At 43.0% G+C, this 22,716-nt stretch overlaps 1 protein-coding gene across 1 annotated transcript in view; it reads left to right on the top strand.

Moving 5' to 3' along the window:
• Positions 1-22,716, top strand: part of ATRN (attractin) — a gene marked incomplete at its 5' end in the record, with an annotated part of 270,653 nt that overhangs the window by 89,504 nt on the left and 158,433 nt on the right. The window contains 4 exons of the mRNA XM_089653376.1: positions 2,334-2,471; positions 7,060-7,153; positions 13,905-13,957; positions 18,266-18,360. Coding sequence (XP_089509502.1) covers positions 2,334-2,471; positions 7,060-7,153; positions 13,905-13,957; positions 18,266-18,360 — 380 coding nt within the window. The remainder of the gene's footprint in view (positions 1-2,333; positions 2,472-7,059; positions 7,154-13,904; positions 13,958-18,265; positions 18,361-22,716) is intronic.

Genomic DNA, 22,716 nt, shown 5'->3' with positions numbered 1-22,716 from the left:
TTGAGACCATTATTACAGGTTTCCTCTCCTGTTAGGCTGGAAAGTGGACGGCAGGTCAAACCCTAGCTAAGCTTAAATCTACTCCCACCCCCATTCTAAGCCTATTCTGTCTGCTCTGTAAAAGGAAAGATGACATACTCGTCTATTCTAAAGTCGCTTTGGTACAGTCGCATGACCTGGGCCCAGTGCCGGCTTCAGTGTAGAGGAGGGAAAGCCGAAAACCGATGCCCCATAGTATGCCTTTGGGTGGTGTCATCCCCCAAGCTCTTCAGCCATTGTCAGTGATCTCTCATCGTCACTGAAGATGGCTCTGGAGAAATCATGTGACCAAACCAGGGCGACTTCAGAATAGGTAAGCTTTACTTTTTACGGGGTAGAAAGAATAGGCTTTCTATGGGGTGGAGTAGATTTGAGCTCAGTTATGGTTTGACTTGCCTTCCACTTTAATTTTATCTTCTATTTATGGAGAATGTAACAGGAGGAGCTGGAATGCACAAATTTGGCCAGGAACACTTAAAACGTCCAGTGGATAGGCGCAGAGTCGGGAAGTATGGTTTCTCGCTGTTGGCGTTTTCAAGCCCTTTAAAGAGTCGAGGGCTGACTCAGCCCACCATGCTCCACCTGTAACTAAAATGTCTCGCTTGAGTGGGCTGACCCTTTAAAGTTACACTGTAGGTCAATTTACAATGGCATATAACCAAAGTTTTTATTTTGTTTTCTGTAAATAAAAATCTTCTCCTTTAGTTAAATTTAAAAGGTCTAAAAACACCTGTATGGTAGTCTAGACATGCCCTAAATCCAGTTATTATGAGGTGCACAAGCCTCATAGAGTAAACCAAAGAAACATCCTTCAACTACACTGACTGAGCCAAACCTTCCTTCATTTGTCTCTTACACGTCCCCTACAACATACTGCAGCTCACAGTGGGAAAGTTCCAGCAACAAAGGCAGTCCAGAAAGCAGTGGCATAAAAAGTTGTGGCCATGTGAAGACTGCCAAACCACAGGCTTGTGAATCAGCTGGTGACAATGTTGATAGCCATGCCCCCCCCCCCGTCAGTGCACTCGTAGTTCATTGAGAACTACAAGCCATCCGTTGCAACGGAAGATGGAACTTGTAGTTTATTCACAGATCTCTGTGAATGAATGATGTAGCTGTGTGGATGGAGCCCCGCATAGCTGTGCCAATGTTAAAATTTGACAGAGGGTGTGGGGCAGAGGAACCCCCACTTACTGTCTCAAAGCAGGGGTGGCACTGCTTTAACATCTTACACCCTATACGGGTGTAACATGTAATATGAGTGCTTTCACCAATGTACTAGGATCCTTCTCTGCTAATCAGCAATGTAAAGGGTTTCTTCTCCCACTGACCACCCATGTAAGGGGATCCTTCCCACAAAATATCAATGTAAAGTGGTCCTTCTCCCACTGACCACCAATGTAAAGTGGTCCTTCTCCCGCTGACCACCAATGTAAAGTGGTCCTTCTCCCACTGGCCACCAATGTAAAGTGGTCCTTCTCCCACTGGCCACCAATGTAAAGTGGTCCTTCTCCCACTGGCCACCAATGTAAAGTGGTCCTTCTCCCACTGGCCACCAATGTAAAAGGGGTTCTTCTCCCTCTGACCACAGTGTCACTGTCCACCATGTATGGGAGAACCTTTCCATAGACCACCAATGTAAAAGGGACCTTCTCCCTCTGACCACAGTGTCACTGTCCACCATGTATGTTTGAACCTTTTCACAGACCACCGATGTAAGGGAACAGTACCATTTTTATTGTCAGTCTTTCTTTTCTGGCCATTTATAAATATTTGTTTTGTTTTTCATTATTATTACTAAAACTATTTTTGTTATATTGTGCAATACTGGGTGTGAAATACTTTTGTAGGTCACATTCCTTATTCTTTTCTATAGCTCGGCTTACTGTTCATGTCAATGTGCCCTACACAGTAGATCTAGTAATTAGTAGAAGGGGATCTGTGGGACCTGAGAGTTATTTCAAAGATTCCTCCATGTTAAAGGGTTTGAGAGAGGCTGCTCTAAATTAACTGGCCATGAGTCCTAAAGATGTAGTTCTACTTAGGTAAACCTTTATAAATGGATAATGAATTTCTCTTCTGTCTGACAGCCGAGCCTCTTTGTTTCGCGAAGGTGGAGACTGCATGTGACACGCAAATGATACACAAATGTAGAGTATGAGGAAGTAGAGCATGGCTTCGGGTGTTGCATCTGTCCTACATTTTGCATATAGTTTGTGTATTTGGTTTCCTCCGTAGAGAGCTGTCGCAATATTCTATTATGGATGTGAAGTTTCTGTGTGTTGTCTTTTTAGCCTGCCAGTGTAACGGACACAGCAAGTGCATCAACGAGAGTATCTGTGAAAAGTGCGAGAACCTGACCTCCGGCAAGAACTGCGATACCTGCATCTCTGGTTACTATGGGGACCCAACCAATGGGGGATCATGTCAGCGTGAGTACCGCAATGTCCGGCATCACTGCAGGTTACAGCACTTAAAATTCTAACACACACCGGGGCCTTTTTATAAGTAAGAGTAAATATTTGTTTTATTTCTTCGAGCTTCGCTCTTTCGATGTAGGGTGGAACCCCAGGCAGTCTGCCAAATTTAGAATTCAAGTTCATGTATGTTTATGGTTTAACCTAGCAAAGGATTCGTCTTTTTTTTTTTTTTTTCTCTAACCAGTTTTGTGATACACACCTCTGCCAGTCAGTATTATTACTCTGATACTTCTAGTTTGACTGTGTTTCCTAGGTCAGCTACATGCTCACTGAGCAGAAGTGATGGTGCTAATTTACTGTTCAGTAATAGTGTGTGTGAGCGGGGGGGGGGGGGGGGGTAAGCCACAAGCCTTACTCAGGAAGTAAACATGTTACTTGTCTGGTTAGGCAATGTTGAAATCATAAAATTGGCTGACCAGAATTACAAATCATTTGTAAGTTAAAAGCCAATTATAGCCACCATTTCTATTATAGTTCTATTATAGTTCTGGGCAGCACAGTGGCTAAATGGTTAGCACTTCCAGGCAGGTGGAAGTGCTAACCATTTAGCCACTGTGCTGCCCAGAACTATAATAGAAATGGTGGCTGTGATTGGCTTTTAACTTACAAATGATTTGTAATTCTGGTTGTTGGTTCGAATCCCAACCACAGCACCACCTGCCTGCAGTTTGCATGTTCTCCCTGTGCCTGCGTGGGTTTCCTCAGGGTACTCCAGTTTCCTCCCACACTCCAAAGACATGCTGATAGGTTGATTGGATCCTGTCTAAATTGTCCCCAGTATGTGTATGTATCAATGTGAATTAGGGACCTTAGATTGCACGCCCCTTGAGGGTTAGGGACTAATGTAAATGTACAATATATATATGTAAATCGCTGCGTAAATTGAAAGCGCTATAGAAGTACCTGAAATAATAGTTCTGGACAGTGTGGGGAAGAGTTACAACTCATGTTGGGATTTTATTGCTCTGTGTCCTTGATTGGGAGATTTTTCCTTACTTGTGGTCCCGATGATGCTGCCTCAAGGACAAAAATTGAGAGAAAATCTTTCCAGTGGTGACACAGCATTAAAAACATTTTTTGCAAGCAGTGCAAGTACCTGAATTTGACTCTACATTAGCATCTTGCAGTTTTATTCACAGCAGAGCTCAGACTGCATGAGGGAGAAGCACCACAAAGAATCAGTTGTGCTGCTGTGCTCATGTGCTAATAGGTAGTATAATGGTAGGAGAGAGCAGAGAAATGAGCGTATAAATCTGCTTCTCTTTTCAAAATCTAGTTACAGGAATGGACAAGTAAGTTTTACCGAACTGTAGCAGAGAATAATCAGGTCTCCTGCCCTGTAGGACAGGGCTGTGCTGTGTTGTGAGCTGCATAAATCTCAGAAGTGGATGTACAGAAATAAAATGTAGGGAGGGAAAATATTTCAGGATAGGAAAAGGGAATGCACAGTTAAAGAATATAATGGATGGGGGGAATATTTGCTCCTTTCAGGAGTTAAAAAAAAAAAAAAAAAAAAATAGGAAAAGGAGTTTTTATGTTAAATAAATGGCGATATCTTCAGTTAAAACATTTCATGGTAACGCTCCCTGAGCCCTTAAGATCAATGACGGATTTAAATCCATTAGAACAACTATTTAATAGAAATAAAACATGGAAACATGGGACCTCTCGGATTTATACAATTCTTACCGAAATAACAGAAGTTACCCCTCTTTTGTACATGGAGAAGTGGGAAAGGGAACTTGGAATATTGTTTGATGAGCAACAGAAAAAGAAAATATTTAGATTAGCACATGGAGCGGTAGATATGAGGGTGGTGGAAATGAACTACAAATGTTTGGCTAGGTGGTATATTACACCAAGCAGGGGTGTATTTACCACAAGGCAAACAAGGCATTTGCCTAGGGCGGCATTTTTCAGGGGGGCAGCATCGCTCCCCTGGAAGAAGGGACATGTGCGGTTTGGGGACCAGGTGGGATCTGAGAGAGGCTGAGGGCTGCTTGACTCTCGTTCCCGGGGATGTCCACAGCTATGAAGGCGAGTGTCTTCCTCTCTCTCGCTGGGAGGGGAGTGGCTGGTGTATGGGGGCGATGGTAGTGGAAGGCTCTCTCGGGTGTGGGGGGGAAAGGGGGCATGGGTGTTATTGGTCAATATCAGGCTCTCTCCGGGCGGGGGCGGCAATTGTGTGCTGCCTAGGGCAGCACAAAACCTTAATACACCACTGACACCAAGTGTGGCACATAAACAACAAATAGATAAATCACTTGGAGAGGATGTGGGATGAATGACACAATGGCACATATATGGTGGGAGTGTCCCAAAATTCAGGAGTATTGGGGAGAAACAAGTTATCAAATTCAGGAGATAACGGGGGTTGATGTCCCAAAAGAGCCAGGCACATGCTTATTCCATAAAACTGAGACTACATTAGAAAAATATAAGCACTCAATGATATTTCATTTGATAAATGCGGCAAAGGGATTGATACCTAAATTGTGGCAGGAACAGGAAGCACCAAAAATAAAAGGTTGTATAAGTAGAGTTGACTATATGTACAAGATGGAGGAATTCTACCACTTGGAAGAAGATAGAATGGAGAGATTCAGAGAAAGGTGGGAGAAATGGGATACATTTAAAGAGCAATTCAAAGAATACACAAAATAGCTGAAATAGGAAAAATAGAGAATAGAAAGGAAGGAGAAGGGTTTCTAAGGAGAAAACATGGGGAGTAGACTGGGGAAGAGGGGGAGGGAATGAGAGGGTGGAGATTTTTTAGAATGATGACCAGAGACTGCGGCCACAGTACAGGAGATGACCAGAGACTGCGGACATAGTACAGGGAATGACCAGAGACTGCGGCCACAGTACAGGAGATGACCAGAGACTGCGGACACAGTACAGGAGATGACCAGAGACTGCGGACACAGTACAGGAGATGACCAGAGACTGCGGACATAGTACAGGAGATGACCAGAGACTGCGGACATAGTACAGGAGATGACCAGAGACTGCAGACATAGTACAGGAGATGACCAGAGACTGCGGACAGTACAGGGAATGACCAGAGACTGCGGACATAGTACAGGAGATGACCAGAGACTGCGGCCACAGTACAGGAGATGACCAGAGACTGCAGACATAGTACAGGAGATGACCAGAGACTGCGGACATAGTACAGGGAATGACCAGAGACTGCGGACATAGTACAGGGAATGACCAGAGACTGCGGACATAGTACAGGGAATGACCAGAGACTGTGGACCTTTGGGGAGGGAGGGAGGGGGAGCGGGTACCTGAAATTGACAGGTACCCGCTCCCACTTCCGCGGAGTTGTCCTTCCTTCTTCCCGCGGCGGCTTCTGTGACAGCCGGGTGCCCACTGCGCATGCGCGAGAAGCGCTGCGCTTTGTGAATGGCCCGGAGCCTTCTGGGACCTGGTGTTGTGTCCCAGAAAACGCCGGACCATTCACAAAGCGCAGCGCTTCTCGCACATGCGCAGTGTGCACCCGGCTGTCACAGAAGCCTCCGCGGGAAGACTGCAGCGCTGGAGCGAGGAACAGGTAAGGTCCTGCAGGAGAGAAGAGCTGAGCGGCCGGCCTGATATTCTGACATGGTGGCGGCAGAAATACCGGACCGGCCGCTTTACATTCGCTCCATAAGACGCACTCACATTTCCCCCCCTTTTTTTGGGGGGAAAAAGTGCGTCTTATGGAGCAAAAAATACGGTAAATTGATTTATTGAAAATTAATAAAATATATATTAAAAAAAAAAGAAATACAATCTAGGTTAAACAGTTTTTGTACATCACCTATGTATTTATTTGTTTGCCTGGAGTTTCGCTTTAATTCTAACTTGGGTGTCCTCCACTTTGTACAATTTTGACAATGAAAGTTGCAAGCACATTTTGCAGTAGAAGAAAAATGGTTGCGAAGTCGGCAAAATATGTATGCGAGTTGATGGGGGAACAAAATAATCCTCTAGTTTTGCTCCTCTCTAGCTTGCTGACAATGAAATCAAAGCTTATGCCTAGAGTAGAGGGTGTAAATTCTCAGCTAAATAAACAGCCATAAAGTGTTAGAAGTGGGTTGGCCTATTTTTGCCTTTTTCCTTTACATGGTGAAAACATGCAGAGCAGGGGTCTTCATACTACAGCCCATGGATCAAATCCCAGTCCGCCAAGATTTGACCGGCCCTCTAATGTAAAAGAGAACCCTGATGGGAACCCTGGTGCAAGGATGAGCTCTGATGGGGCATCTGTCATGTAAGGGGGGACTCTGATGAGCTCAAGTTTATTTGGAATTTCTTTGTTTTACTGAAGTTTTTTTTCTGATTGTTTCAAATCATATCATACCAAAAAAAAATGAATAAAACAATGTGACCTTTACACTGAAAAGGTTGGAGACCCCTGATGTACAGGAATTACCCAAAGCAGCTTGATAAATTGACAATATTGTGAAAACATGGCAGCATATTTATGTAATCCTTTTCAAGATATATTTTTGTCCCCTTTACTCATACTTGTCTGTTTGTTCTACAACAGCCTGCAAATGCAACGGTCATGCCTCGATGTGCAACACCAACAGTGGCAAATGTTTCTGTACCACCAAAGGGATTAAAGGAGACGAGTGCCAGCTGTGAGTACCATAATATATGTCGACATATTCTGATTTGTTTCTGTGCAGCAGGATGCAGAGAGTTCTATAGACCAGTGGTCTCCAAACTGCGGCCTGGGGGCTGGTATGGCCCTTTGCTTGTCTTTATCTGGCCTTTGGGGCACTATTCAACCAACAGCAATGATGGGGCACCATTTCTCCCAGTGACACCATCACTGGTGCTGTTCTCTTAGACTGTAAGCTCTAAAGAGCAGGGCCCTCTGCTTCTTCTTGTACCGAATTGTATTGTAACTGTAATGTCTATTTTCATTTTGTATAGTGCTTTGCAAACTGTTGGCACTATATAAATCCTGTATTATAATAATAATATTCTTCCCTCTGAAACCAACATTAGGGCCTTATTGTTGCTAATTCAAACCAACGATGGGGCATTTTTTTACTCCACTGGCCACAGTCTGTTCCCCTACTAAAGCCTGAAGGACAGTAAACTGACCCTTTGCTTAGAAAGTTTGGAGCCCCCTGCTATAGACTGTCATAGAGCTTTTCCATTGTCGTCATCTTCAGTCCTCTGATCCTGCTGGAGGACAAAAGTGGACTAAAGGCAAGTCCTTCAGTATAAATAAACTGAGTTTCAAGTTGGCTGCAGAAATTAGGTGATCAATTTTTTTTTTTTTTGTACAAAAGCTCATTCTTCAAACATGAATGTTCACATTAGGTGAATGTAAATGAATTGCCTGTGAAGGAAGGAGAAGCATTTGGATACCAGCTTGTCTTTAGGGAAAATATCATTCATCCAGGAAAACTTTAACCTGGCAGCATACTTCGTCTTCCCAGAATTTGTGTTGAAGGAATGTCCTTTTTCCCCCCGAAAGATATGTTTATTGAAGTTTTCTTGTAAAACATACTGTTGCAGGCAACAACAAACCTATTACTCCATTACAAAACAAAAAAAAAAACCTTTGTCTCTATTACACATACAGTACAAGTTTGCAATTTATAAAAGTTGAGTAGGAAAAAAATTAGGTGCGTGTCATAGAAAATATAGAGGATTCTAGGGGACATAATTGCTCAAGGCCACATCTGCCCACTTGGAGGTAGAGGCAAGCCAAGGACCCCCCATATGCAGTTCAGTAGCTATTGGTGGCCCCTATTTTTGTAAGTGATTCTGTGTAAGGGTAGAATTTGATCAGTCTTTTTTTTTTGTTCAAGTCCCCAAGGTCGGGGAAGGGGGCTCTTCCAGGCAAAGAGGGTAGCTCTTTTTGGCATAGCAGGGGAGCATTCATACTAGAAGTTATAGTATGGTGAGCTGTCATTACATCTTCCAGTATTCCCTGTTGGATTTCATATGTTTGGGATATATTGGGCAGCAAGTGAATATGTTATCCTTGAATAATCAGTTATAACAATAGTGCTCAAATGTCACTGCGCCCAATACAGACCAATTCACCAATCTAACCGTGCTGCCACTTTAAGGTTTTTATGCGAAATGTTTTAACCACTTCCCGACCGGCCGTTGCATATAAACGGCCGGACGGTGGCAGTGCAGGGTCGGGTGGCCGTTTATAAACGGCCTCCCCGCACCCTGCTTGTGTGTGCTCCCTCGGAGCGCGCAGCACCGCGATCCGGTGCCCGCTGTGTCCTCCGGACACAGTGAAACACCGATCGTCGGACGGGACCTCTGTACGAGGTCCCGATCATGTGATCACTGATTGGCCAATCAGTGATCACATGCAAAGTAGTAAGCAAGATGTCACTTGTGACATCATTGCTTACTACGTGTGAAATCTGTGAATGATCACAGAGGTCACATGGTACAAGGCTATTCACAAAAGCCTCGTACCATGTGATAAGCTGTGACCAATCACAGCTCCTTCAGTACTTCTCAATGACTGCAAGAATGCACACAGAGAGAAAGAAATGATTGCTTTTACATCCTATATGGGTGTAAAAGCAATCAGTGTAAAAAAAAAAAAAATCATCGCCCCCCACAAGTAGTACAGTGTCACCATGGTGACACTGTACTGCTAGGGTGACAGTATGTAAAAAAAAAATAAATAAAAAATAATAATATAAAAAAATAAAATAAAAATGTAAAAAAAAATGTTTAAAAATTATAATTTTTGGTTCTAAACTAATTTGGATTTTTTTTTACTAAAAAGATAACGGAATAAATTTTGGCAAAGATTTATGATGAAATATTATTTATTTGCAAAATTTTATAAAAAAAATATTTTTTTAAAAATTTTTTGGACTTTTTCATTTACATAGCAACAAAATAAAAATCCCAGCGGTGAATAAATACCACCAAAATAAAGCTTTATCTGTCTCAAAAAAATGGTAAAAATTAAATTTGGGTACAGTATTGCATGACCGCGCAATTGTCATTTAAAGTGTGACAGCGCTGAAAGCTGAAAATTGCCCTGGTCAGGAAGGGGGTAAAAGTGTCCGGTCTGGAAGTGGTTAAATATCCACCATTAATTGTGAAAAAAGTAGCGCAAATACTTTACAGTATTAACCTCATAAAAATACTTCCATCAAAATGGGATGAGTAGACACAGAGAGGGACCTCAGTAACCTCTCTCCATATACCCCAATCCGCACATGACAGTCAGTATGCCAAAATAAATCCTTATGATTAAGTCAGGAAGTGACAAAACGCGTCAGGGTGTGATGGTGCGCCTGATCGGAAGTGACGTGTCCGTGTGACGGAGACCAGAAGTGACGTGGCGAATATATTGGAATATATTTAAAACATGTTATCCTTGAAGTTGATGGTTTGAGAGCAGACAAAATAGCCAAGCATAAGCCTTTGAGCGACTCTAACAAGAGTCAAATTGTAATGGAGGAACATAGAATATGTATAGTAAAGCGAGCGCTCCTTAAATATTAAAGTAATAAGATAAGCAGCTAAAGCACTAGAGGAAATCACAACCACCTCACGTCCTTCAAATAATAAATATAAAGTGCAGCGCTAAAGTAGAATAACATCAAACCAATAGTTCGTTCAGAAAAGTTTGTTGTAATATGTCAATTCATATATGGTAACAACCAGGTACTAACACAGCTGTAGGTAATCCAGAAGAGCACGTGAAGGAAAATTACAGAAATGCGCACTCACCGTCCGCGCATAGGAAATGCGCATTAATATATCAAGATCAGCAGGTGCCGTTTCCCTCAAGGAGAGGTGTCATCAAGTGATGGTCGACTGGACTCAGAGGACCTCCTTAAGATCAGGATGAACCATCTGGATAAAGGCTCCCTCCTCTGGATACTGTATGCAGTGAAGGCTGTGTGTGCTGATCTAGTAACCCAGTTACGCTCCAAACTAAATGTTTCTACTCCTTTTGAGTATTGGGATGTGTGAGACCTTTTTTGTTGCCTAGACACACAGAGGGCCCAAAATTCAAGGAGAATTTTCAGACTTTGAAAGAGATTAAACTTGGTGTCTGATTTCCTGACTGCCTGTCACATCTCCTGAGACCTTGAAGTGCTGTAGTTGCCAACTTCTACCTTCCAGCCCTTCTTGTGGATAGGTACAATATTAGCTATCCGCCAGTTATGGGGAACTTTTCCTTTCTCAAGAACCTCCTACCTCTAATAATGTAATGGATGAACAACTGGGGCAGAGCAACTCCAGAGCTGCAGCTCCTGTGGGATGTTCTCTGTCTGCAGTGGTCAGGACTGACCAAAAGTGGTCCAAGGACAGAAAACCAGAGAACCGGTGACAGGGTTATGGGCAGCCAAGGCTGATTGGTGCACATGGGGAGCGAAGGCTGGCCACGTGTAGTTTGATCCAATAGAAGAGTGTAGCTCAAATTGCTTAAAAATGTAATGTTGGTTCCCTTAGAAAGGTGTCAGAACACAGAGTTTGTTGTGTATGGGACCGTGTACCCGCAGACCGGTCAGGGTGCCCACGCTGACTCGTGTCCACAGCCAAAAGCATCTACAATAGGTACATGAGCATCAGAATTGGATCGTGGACCACTGGATGAAAGTATCTTTAAGGTGTTGACTTGGCCTCCAACTTCTCCAGATCTCAATCCAATCAAGCATTTGTGGGATTTTTGCTGGGAAAAAAAGTCCAATCCATGGAACTTACAGGATTTAAAGGATCTGATACTGATGGCTTGGTGCCAAATACCACAGCATACCTTCCGAAGTCTATTGAAGCCCCGACTGCTCAGTGCTGTTTAGCAACAAAAGGGAAACCTACCTAATATTTGGTGTGTGGTTGTAATGTTATGGCTGATCAATGCATGTGCAGGCACATACGTTGGTCTTACAGTGAACTGAATCCAGCCTAAAAAGTCAATAGAGTTGAATTATGGTGCTTTGTGGTTTCTGCAGGCACTTGTGTAAGGCTCCAATACCAGCACTGAACCATGCGTTAGGTATTGCGTGTAGAGCAGGCCATTCATTTCAATGGGCTGCCCTACATGCGAGAAACACTTAAAAGAGCTGTCCCTAGCCCTTTTCAGATCTCATGCCACACCGAATTGCATGGCGCTGCGGCGCCAGGCCTTTTTGGCACATGTAAAAACACATGCACTCGCGGACACCAGCTGGTACCATTAAGAATTAATGGCTCTGCTGTATGTCTGCAAAAGCATGGTCCTGTGTGGGAAAGCATACGATTTTGCATGCGTTCCCGAAACACGTGTAACGGTAGCTTTAGTTTTAAAGTCCAAGGTAGGTTTTTTTTTTTTTTTTTTAATTCTCCTCCTCTTCTTAACCACTTTAAGTCCGGACACTTTCCATCCATTCCTGTCCAGGCCAATTTTCAGATTTCATCGCTGTCGCACTTTGAATGACAATTGCGCGGTCATGCAACACTGTACCCATATGAATTGTTTAGCATTTTTTTGAGACAGATAAAACTTTATTTTGGTGGTATTTATTCATCACTGGGATTTTTATTTTTTTGCTATATAAATGAAAAAGTCCAAACATTTTGAAAAAAGTGTTTTTCTTATACAATTTTGCAAATAAATAATCTTTCTTCATAAATCCTGGCCAAAATGTATTCAGCTATCTTTTTCGTAAAAACAAATTACCCAAATTAGTTTATAACCAAAGATTATAATTTTTCAAAAACATTTTTTACATTTTTATTTTATTTTTTATATTTTTTTTTTACATACAGTCACCCTAGCAGTACAGTGTCACCATAGTGACACTGTAGTACTTGTGGGGGGTGATGAACGTTTTTTTTTTCCTTACACTGATTGCTTTTACACCCATACACGCTGTAAAACCTATCATTCCTCCTTCTCTCTGGCTGCATTCTTGCAGCCATTGAGAAATACTGTGAAAACTGTGATTGGTCACAGCTTGTCACATGGTAAAAGGCTGTTGTGATCATTCAGTTTTCACACATAGTAAGCAATGATGTCAGAAGTGACATCTTGCTTACTACTCTGCATGTGATCACTGATAGGCCATTTTTTTTATATTATTTGTTTTTTTTTCTTTTAACATACTGTCACCCTAGCAGTACAGTGTCACCATAGTGACACTGTACTACTTGTGGGAGGTGAAGTTTTTTTTTTTTTTTTGTACACTGAATAAAGGCTGTAAAAGCAATCATTTCTCCTCCTCTCTGGTTGCATTCTTGCAGCCATTGAGAAATACTGTTAGTTCTGTGATTAGTCACAGCTTGTCACATACTACAAGGCTGTTGTGAATAGCCTTGCACCATGTGATCTCTGTGATCATTCAGAGATTTCACACGTAGTAAGCAGTGATGTCAGGAAGTGACATATTGTTTACTACTATTCAATCGGTGATCACATGATCGGGACCTCAACAGAGGGTCCTGTACAACGATCAGTGTTCCTCTGGACACAGCAGGCGCCAGATCGCGCACAGGCAGTGAATGCGGAGGCCGTTTATAAACCCCCACCCGCTCCTGTCTACTCCCGTCTGGCCATTTATGTACATGGACCAGATGGGAAGTGGTTAAAGACTCACCAGGAATTCTAAAAGCAACAAAAAACAATGCAGCTCTGCCTGGAATGCTCGCCTCTTCAATAGCATTGTCACCCACAGTAATCTGTTTCCATTACTAGATGTCCCCAGTCTTCTAAGGTGAATGAATCCCAGTCCAGACCCAGAAGGCTGAGGGCATCTTGTTAGTGCAGCACATCTTATACTTGCCCCTGAGAGGGCATCCTGATGGGACCCTGCACTCAGTTTAATAATGTAGAGCTTCACTCAAATCAGGCCAGCAACATTCTGTACATCATAGAGGACTGCCCGGTACTGTCAGAGCAGACAAAGAGAAAAGGACCCTGCCATTCAGGTGACTACCCAGAAGTAAACAATGGAGGTGCCATTTGCTGGGACATGGGCAGAAATTTAGTTGGTCTTTAATTTAATCCCTATGTTTTCTTGGAGCCGTATAATCCTATGCCCACTTGTACACGGAGCCTCAAGTTCTATCCCCACTTGTACACAGGGCCTCAAGTTCTATCCCCACTTGTACACAGGGCCTCAAGTTCTATCCCCACTTGCACACAGGGCCTCAAGTTCTATCCCCACTTGCACACAGGGCCTCAAGTTCTATCCCCACTTGCACACAGGGCCTCAAGTTCTATCCCCACTTGCACACAGGGCCTCAAGTTCTATCCCCACTTGCACACAGGGCCTCAAGTTCTTGAGTCCTCCAGACACTCTGCAGATATGCAAATTCAGCACAAGACAAGCTTCCTGCGGCCGAGTTTTGGTGGAAATCCTCTTCTGTTCCACTAATACTTATGTTTTTATTTTCTAGATGTGAAGTTGAAAATCGATATCAAGGGAACCCATTGAAAGGAACATGCTATTGTAAGTGCCAGACTACTCTCTTTAGTTGCTAACTCATATTTCTAGAAATATTGGTGTTCTGTCCTAATGATCCTCTACTCGCTTTAGTTCGAGGACAACTGAAATCTGTTCTATCTAATCTGGAGATATTGGTTAGCTGATATTTACTGAATACATCAGAAATTATGGTTAAGATGCTCTCCATGCAGACAATGCTCCTGACAGCTCTAAGGTTAGGTTCACATCTGTTAGGATGCTTGTTGCTTCAGGACTGCTCCTGTTCCTCAGCCACCAACAGAGAAAAATGTGCTGCCATTCAGGAGATACGTGGGGGTACCATTAGTCTTAATTGTACACCCACACACTGGAAACCACAGCACAGTTTCCCGCACTGGGAACCACACTGTACTATGGGGTTTCTCTGCAGCTGCATTTCCACACAAGCAACAAAGTCGCGGGAAAACCACATAAATGTATACTAGGGCAGGGTTGTTAAACTCCATTTCACCGTGGGCCATATCATCATTATAGTTGCCCTCAAAGGGCCGGTGGTATTTGTAAGACTAAATGTCCAGAGCACCCCACCCCCTATTACATCAGATGTCAAGAATTCCACTCCTTCCCTAACATCACCGTGCACCCCCTTTGCGGGCAGAGCTGGAAAGCAGAAAGTGCAGGGTCTGGAGGAGGACCAGAGGAGTGGAGTCAGTTACAAGAGTCTTCTGAATGCTGAGACCAGGGGAGGCAGAGATGATGGGGTGCAAAGATTAGGAGGATTTGGCAGATTTGTTCTATTCTCCTCTCTGCTGGGCAGTACTGAGACAAGGTAGGGGCAGAGACAAAAGGGTACCTGCAGGAGAGGTGCAAGGGCCACATGAAATGTCCTGGAGGCCCGGATTCAGCCTTTGGGCCTTGTGTTTGACACCGGTGTACTAGGGCCTAAACTGGGAAGGTTGTCATTTATCTAGGTCATGGTAGAGTTAATAGTTGGTCACATTCAACCGGGCTTATTCTGTAATGTTTTATAGCATATCCAAGTTACTTCAGTTCTGAGTGTCAGGAAGATACCCCAGCATTTACATCCATACAGGTAGCACAGACTCCTAGAGGTTTATTGTCCAAGAACAGGATGGAAATTCCCCCCGTTCTAGTCACATAATCCCATCCCTGGTGACAGGAGGACTACTTAGGTGTTCAGTTAAGTTTTACTAGGCTATAGGAGGAATTTGTTGTGAAATTGCTGCAGTGGGGATAGTAAAACACCATTATATGTGGAAGGTCAATGATATTGAAGGACCCCACCCCTGTTCAGGGAAGTTTGATGTAGATGGTCTCTTTCATGCCTTTTGCAAACCTGTTGTCCTTTCTGCCCAAAAATATGCACCTCGCTATCCTCAAGAGAATGCCCAATTCCTTAAAGTAGAGCTCCACCTAAAAGGGGAAGTTCCTCTTTAAGAACTGCTCCTCATTAAGGATTGGCACCTTTTGGGGGCAGGGGGGGAGTGGGTATCCAAATTTGACAGGTTCCCACTTCCAGTCCGATCGCATAGGCAATCGGAAATGGAAGGTGTCCTCCCTCCCTGTAGTCTTTTGGGACACGTGACAGGTCCCAGAAGACTACAGAACCATTCATGAAGCGCAGCTCTACTCGTGCATGCGCAGTGGGTACCCGGCTGTGAAGCCACAAGCAGTCACAGCCGGGTGCCCACACTGAAGATTCCGGCCTCCTGGAATATAGGACAGCCGGTGAAATGGGCTGCGGGGGACACACCACGGGACCGAGGGACAGGTAAGTGGCTGTTTTTTAAAAGTCAGCCGCTACAGTTTTTGTAGCGGCTGACTTTTATTTTTTGACAGGGTGAGTGGAACTCCGCTTTAAGGTGTAGAAAAGCTGTTAACTCTTGCCTTACCCTCCCATGTTGGGCCATTCCTTTGTGGAAAGTTTTTCTTCCTCTTATGTACTGTTCTTTGTATTCCCCCCCTACACTACACATACCAAGTTACTTTGCTGGTGTTTTGGTGTTGGGTCTTTAGGATGTACATGCTTCTGTCTCTGTTTCTGGGCCTGAGGGACACAGGGATGCAATGTTTGTTAAAGATTTTCCGATGTATTGTTTGACTTATTGGCATACCCTTGTTTTCTAATTAAATGTCTAAAAAGATCCTCTAGCATAAAAATTGTGTTGAATGAAAATAATCACAACAGTGACATCTGTGGGCTGAAGTGGAATTTGCATTACATGAAAACCAAATGTAGAATGTTTGTCTTTAGGCTGAATTCACACAGAATGAACAGCTGCTGGAGAGGTAAACTGCAGCGGTTTCAGCTCTGGCAGTTGTCCTTTCCAACTGTGGTAGGGGGCAGTGCGGTACGATATTCAGCATGATGTGCCCTTGACATTTGTTCCTTTGTTAGTATATTCCACTTATTTATTGAATAAATGATCTTTTAAAAAGTTAATGCACTACGCCCGTGCGCCCTCTGTTTGTTTGTTTCTTTGTATGTAGTATTCTGGATCCCCCTGGTCCGTTGAGGACAGCAAGGCCTACAGTTTCCAGGCATCCTACTTGTGGTCTTATACCTGTAGTCCATCCTCCAGCGCAGAAGTAGAGTGGGGCATAAAAGTATTTAGTCAGCCACCAATTGTGCAAGTTCTCCCACTTATAAAGATGATAGAGGCCTGTAATTGGCATCATAGGTAGACCTCAACTATGAGAGACAAAATGAGAAACAAAATCCAGACAATCACATTGGCTGATTTGGAAAGAATTTATTTGCAAATTATGGTGGAAAATAAGTATTTGGTCAATATGAAAAGTTCATCTCAATACTTTGTTATATATCCTTTGTTGGCAATGACAGAGGTCAAACGTTTCCTGTAAGTCTTCACAAGGTTGGCACACACTGTTGCTGGTATGTTGGCCCATTCCTCCATGCAGATCTCCTCTAGAGCAGTGATGTTTTGGGGCTGTCGCTGGGCAACACAGACTTTCAACTCCCTCCAAAGGTTTTCTATGAGGTTGAGATCTGGAGACTGGCTAGGCCACTCCAGGACCTTGAAATGCTTCTTACGAAGCTACTCCTTTGTTGCCCGGGTGGTATGTTTGGGATCATTGTCATGTTGAAGACCCAGCCACGTTTCATCTTCAATGCCCTTGCTGATGGAAGGAGGTTTGCACTCAAAATCTCACGATACATGGCCCCACTCATTCTGTCCTGTACATGGATCAGTTGTCCTGGTCCCTTTGAGGAGAAACAGCCCCAAAGCATGATGTTGCCACCCCCATGCTTCACAGTAGGTATGGTGTTCTTTGGATGCAACTCAGCATTCTCTCTCCTCCAAACACGAGTTGTGTTTCTACCAAACAGTTCTATTTTGGTTTCATCTGACCATATGACATTCTCCCAATCCTCTTCTGGATCATCCAAATGCTCTCTAGCAAACTTCAGACGGGCCCGGACATGTACTGGCTTAAGCAGGGGGACACGTCTGGCACTGCAGGATCTGAGTCCCTGGCGGCGTAGTGTGTTACTGATTGTAGCCTTTGTTACGTTGGTCCCAGCTCTCTGCAGGTCATTCACTAGGTCCCCCCCGTGTGGTCCTGGGATTTTTGCTCACCGTTCTTGTGATCATTTTGACCCCATGGGGTGAGATCTTGCGTGGAGCCCCAGATCGAGGGAGATTATCAGTGGTCTTGTATGTGTTCCATTTTCTAATTATTGCTCCCACAGTTGATTTGTTCACACCAAGCTGCTTGCCCATTGCAGATTCAGTCTTCCCAGCCTGGTGCAGGTCTACAATTTTGTTTCTGGTGTCCTTCGACAGCTCTTTGGTCTTCACCATAGTGGAGTTTTGAGTGTGACTGTTTGAGGTTGTGGACAGGTGTCTTTTATACTGATAACAAGTTCAAACAGGTGCCATTGATACAGGTAATGAGTGCAGGACAGAGGAGCCTCTTAAAGAAGAAGGTACAGGTCTGTGAGAGCCAGAAATCTTGCTTGTTTGTAGGTGACCAAATACTTATTTTCCACCATAATTTGCAAATAAATTTTTTCCAAATCAGCCAATGTGATTGTCTGGATTTGTTTTCTCATTTTGTCTCTCATAGTTGAGGTCTACCTATGATGCCAATTACAGGCCTCTCTCATCTTTTTAAGTGGGAGAACTTGCACAATTGGTGGCTGACTAAATACTTTTTTGCCCCACTGTATATGTTTATGCCATTCTTTGTTAACATGAGCAACTGATTTATTTTCCTGTGGCCCAGTTTTTACTTCTGAGCCTGGTTGTGCCTATTAATCATCCTAAATATCATTCTCTCACACAGACACGTTGCTTATAGATTACCAGTTCACCTTCAGCCTCTCTCAGGAAGATGACAGATACTACACAGCAATTAACTTTGTGGCCACTCCTGAAGAGGTGAGTCTTTATAGATCTAAATGTACTGGAGGTTTGATCATAAAATGAATGCATCATTTTGGTGTGTCTCTGTGTTATTTATATATATATATATTTATTCGGTTTTTACCCAAATTGCCTTTTATTATGTATGTGTATATGACTGTGTTGTGCAGTTTAGACTGTAAGTGCCTTTTGGGTTAGGTCATGTTTCCCTCTGTCCTCCCAGTACGAAGAGTTGTAGAAATAGTGCATAGGCATTTGGAAACCGTAACAGGGGAGGTCTTAAAGTGGAAGTATAGTCAAATACTAACTTAGCCTAAACCTACTCCCACCCCCATTCTTAGGCTGTTTTTACTACCCTGTAAAGCAGGTTTGTCCAATCCTTGGCCCAAGACAGCTAGAGAATGCAGCCCAACACAAAATCATAAACTTAAAATGCTTTTTTTTTTTTTTTTCCCTCCCTTTGTAAAAACACGTTCAAACTTGGTGAACACATGCGACCGAAGAAAAATTTGACAGTGTTTTCTTATTGGACTTTTATAATTTTTATTTTCCTAAAGAAAAATCTCCCTTTTTCACAATCACGCTTTATTCATGTCATCAGTTTTCAGCAGCGCCTATATTTGTGAGCAGCTATTTTTAAGGATGAAGCACATGAAGGATCACCCCCCCAGTTATAACCTTTCGTACCACTCGCCCCACCTTATTCAATTGTAAGCGTTTATGAGCAGGGCCCTCTTAATCCTCTTGTTCTGATTGTATTGTGGCTGAACTGTTGGCGCGCTAAACAATTACTGTATAATGATGATGATAATAATGAAGGGCAAAATTTAGAACCAAAATATCTGATGAGCCCCTAGAGAATTCATTGAGAATTGCGTCTACATCCATCGAACCAGACGTTGATGTGTTAGTCTATCAAACATATTGTCAAATATCGCACTAGTTTTAGTTTGTCGTCTTTTACTTTTAGAATTAAAAATATTACAAATAAATTGCGTTTTATTACTCAGATAGGTACACTATCTATATCTGTGATCATTAACTTGTGATCTGCCCCACTTTTTCTGCTCATCCGCTATCCATATTAGTGTTTTTTATGTGTGGCCCAAGACCAGTCCTTTTTTCCAATGTGGCCCAGGAGAGTCAAAAGGTTGTTCTCCCTTGCTGTAATGGAAAGTATTCCATACTTGCCTATGCTGATGGTGGTCTGTCACATGATCTCTCCAGCGGCTGGTTTCAGTAAAGAGAATAGATTGCCAACAACGGGTGCAGAGCCTATGAAGTGATCTCACCCATAGGTTTACTATGGGGCATCCGTTGTTAGCTGTCCCTCCTCTATACAGATGTTGGCACTGGGACCTAATTATGTGACTGGGTAGGTAAGTATTCAGATCGTTCCTTTCAAAGAGTAGATAGAATAGGTTTAGAATGAGGGTGGGAGTAGGTTTAGGCTTATTATTTGAGTGGAATTCCACTTTAACCACTTCCCGTCTGGCCCATGTACATAAACGGCCGGACGGGAGCAGTGCAGGAGCACTTTGCCGTTCTTAAACAGTGCCCGCTTTTTCTGGCTGTGCATGCTCCCTGGGCACACAGCGGAACACCGATCGCTGTACGGGACCTCTGTGTGAGGTCCCGATCATGTGTTCACTGATTGGCCAATCAGTGATCACATCAATTGTAGTAAGCAAGATGTCACTTCTGACCAGTGGTGGACTGACCATTTGGAAACTCGGGCATTACCGAGGGCCCGGGGTCAGTAGATGAGATGCCCTATGTACCTTTTTCATAGGCTTTTTTGAGTTTGGGCAAGGACACGGGCCCCATGATCCCCTATTGCCCGGGGGCCCCATGAGTTGTCAGTCCGCCCCTGCTTCTGACATTACTTACTACTTGTGAAATGTGTGAATGATCACAGAGCTCACATGGTACAAGGCTATTCACAATGGCCTTGTACCATGTGACAAGCTGTGACCAATCACAGCTCACAGTATTTCTCAATGGCTGCAAGAATGCAGCCAGAGAGGAGGAGAAATTATTGCTTTTACAGCCTTTAATCAGTGTAATAAAAAAAAAAATCTTCATCACCTCCCACAAGTAGTAGTGTCACTATGGTGACACTGTACTGCTAGTGTGACAGTATGTTAAAAGAAAAAAAAATAAATAATATAAAAAAAATTTAGAAAAATTTATAATTTTTGGTTATAAACTAATTTGGGTTATTCTTTTTTTTTTACTAAAAAGATAACCAAATGAATTTTGGCCAGGATTTATGAAGAAAGATTATTTGCAAAATTTTATAAGAAAAACACTTTTTTTTCAAAACTTTTCATTTATATAGCAAAAATAAAATCCCAGTGGTGAATAAATACCACCAAAATAAAGTTTTAACTGTCTCAAAAAAAAATGCAAAAAAATTAATATGGGTACATTGTTGCATGACCGCGCAATTGTCATTCAAAGTGTGATAGCACTGAAAGCTGAAAATGTGGCCCAGGCAGGAAGGGGGTGGAAGTGTCTGGACTTGAAGTGGTTAAAGGGAAATAGAGTATACCACAAGGTGGTAAAGGAGGGAAAAAATGTACAGTGGGCCAGTATCTATCATCCTTTTGTTCATGGCAGAACTGCATCTTTTCCCATACACTTGGAGATGCAAATGCCAGTGGATGCAGCTTAGCAGGCCGGTTGCTGAAGCACCTGATAGAAATCTGCATTTGACTCCATAAAAGCCCTATGAAAGCCTTTAAAAGCGGGGTTATGATGGGTTGGACCCCGCTCCATTGCATGCTTCGCTCAGTCTTAACACAGATGCTGCAGGGCAGACATGAACAGGTCAGACTTGGTGAGGGGAGGATTCCTTTGGTGTACATTTTTACATAAAAACCTGAATGTGCTGCAGAGGATAATGAGCATGGGTGAGGTGAATTTATTTCATATTCATCAATGTAAATCTATGCGGTTTATAGAAAATCTGTCACTGGCATTCAGGGCAGAAGAGCAGCTTTCAACAGGCCCCCCGTACATGCACACATGAACATAAATAGACCTATGTATGGAATATGAAGCTTGCCATACACATGTTGCATATCACCACGTATGCTTGTTGGAGTGAGAGCCGTCATTCTATGGACATTATTTATAGTTAACACTATAGGGGCTTTTAAAGTGTCAGCTATGTAAAATTTAGGGTGCTGAAGTTTATCATTTTGTGGGCAAACACAGATTTAAAGCTTGAAATGCTGCACATCTGTTTACTCTGTTTGGCTTCATTCTTTTATATTTAACCCCTAAAATTGGGTAATATTGCATTTGTGTGCTTTAAAATCAACGTAACCCCTTGCCTACTGGGCACTGTCACCCCCTTCCTGCCCAGGCCAATTTTCAGCGCTGTCGCATTTTGAATAACAATTGCGCGGTCATGCAACACTACCCATATGAAATTTTTAGCATTTTTTTTCACACAAATAGAGCTTTCTTTTGATGGTATTTAATCACCACTGGATGTTTTATTTTTTGCGCTATAAACAAAAAAGAACAAAAAAATTGTAAAAATAAAAGTTTTTCTTTGTTTCTATTATAACATTTTGCAAACAGGTAATTTTTCTCCTTCACTGATGTGCATTGATGAGGCTAAACTGATAGGCAGCACTGATAGGGGGCACTGATGAGCACTGACTGATGGTACTGCTGGGCACTGATGAGGGGCAGTGCTGGGCATAGGTGGGTGGCACTGCTGGGCACAAGTGGGTAGCACTGTTGGGCACTGATCATCAGGGCAGTGATCATCAGTGTCCTGATGATCACTGACGATCACTTCTCTGACAATTGCCAATGATTGGCAGTACTTTCCTCACACTGTGACAGTGTGAGGAAAGTGCAGATGATAGCTGGAAACTGTATTTACCCGGTGATGTGCTGATCATGTGGTAAAAGTCCGCTGTGATTGGCTGTTTACCGTAGCACATGATCAGCTGTGTCCGTAGGACACAGCGATCACCAGTGGCGCCGGGTACACGCCGCTGGGGGAGCAAAGGGGGCATGTTCTAGAATGACGTCCATGGACATCATCCCAGAACTAGACAACCGCGCTGTAGCTATCCTTCGGCTATAGCACGGTAGGAAAGAAGTTAAATATATTTTTACTGAAATTTTGCGCCTCATAAACTGTTGTGCAAATATTGTGTAACACAAAATGGGAACTGCGACTGTTTTATTCTCTAGAGTATCTGCTTTCAGAAAATATACAGTATTGTGCAAAGGTTTTAGGAAGTTGGGAAAAAATGCTGTAAATTAAGAATGCTTTCAGAAATGGAAGTGTTAATAGTTTGTAGCATTATTTCTTCTAAGTACACTTGCACACAGTTTTTGAAG

Source organism: Staurois parvus, unplaced genomic scaffold (genome assembly GCF_062004578.1).
Source record: "Staurois parvus isolate SC_StPar_1 unplaced genomic scaffold, SC_StPar_1.0 ptg000708l, whole genome shotgun sequence".
In the NCBI taxonomy this organism is placed as follows: Eukaryota; Metazoa; Chordata; class Amphibia; order Anura; family Ranidae; genus Staurois; species Staurois parvus.
Note: the sequence above shows the minus strand (reverse complement) of the source record. Positions and strands in the feature narration are given on the sequence as shown.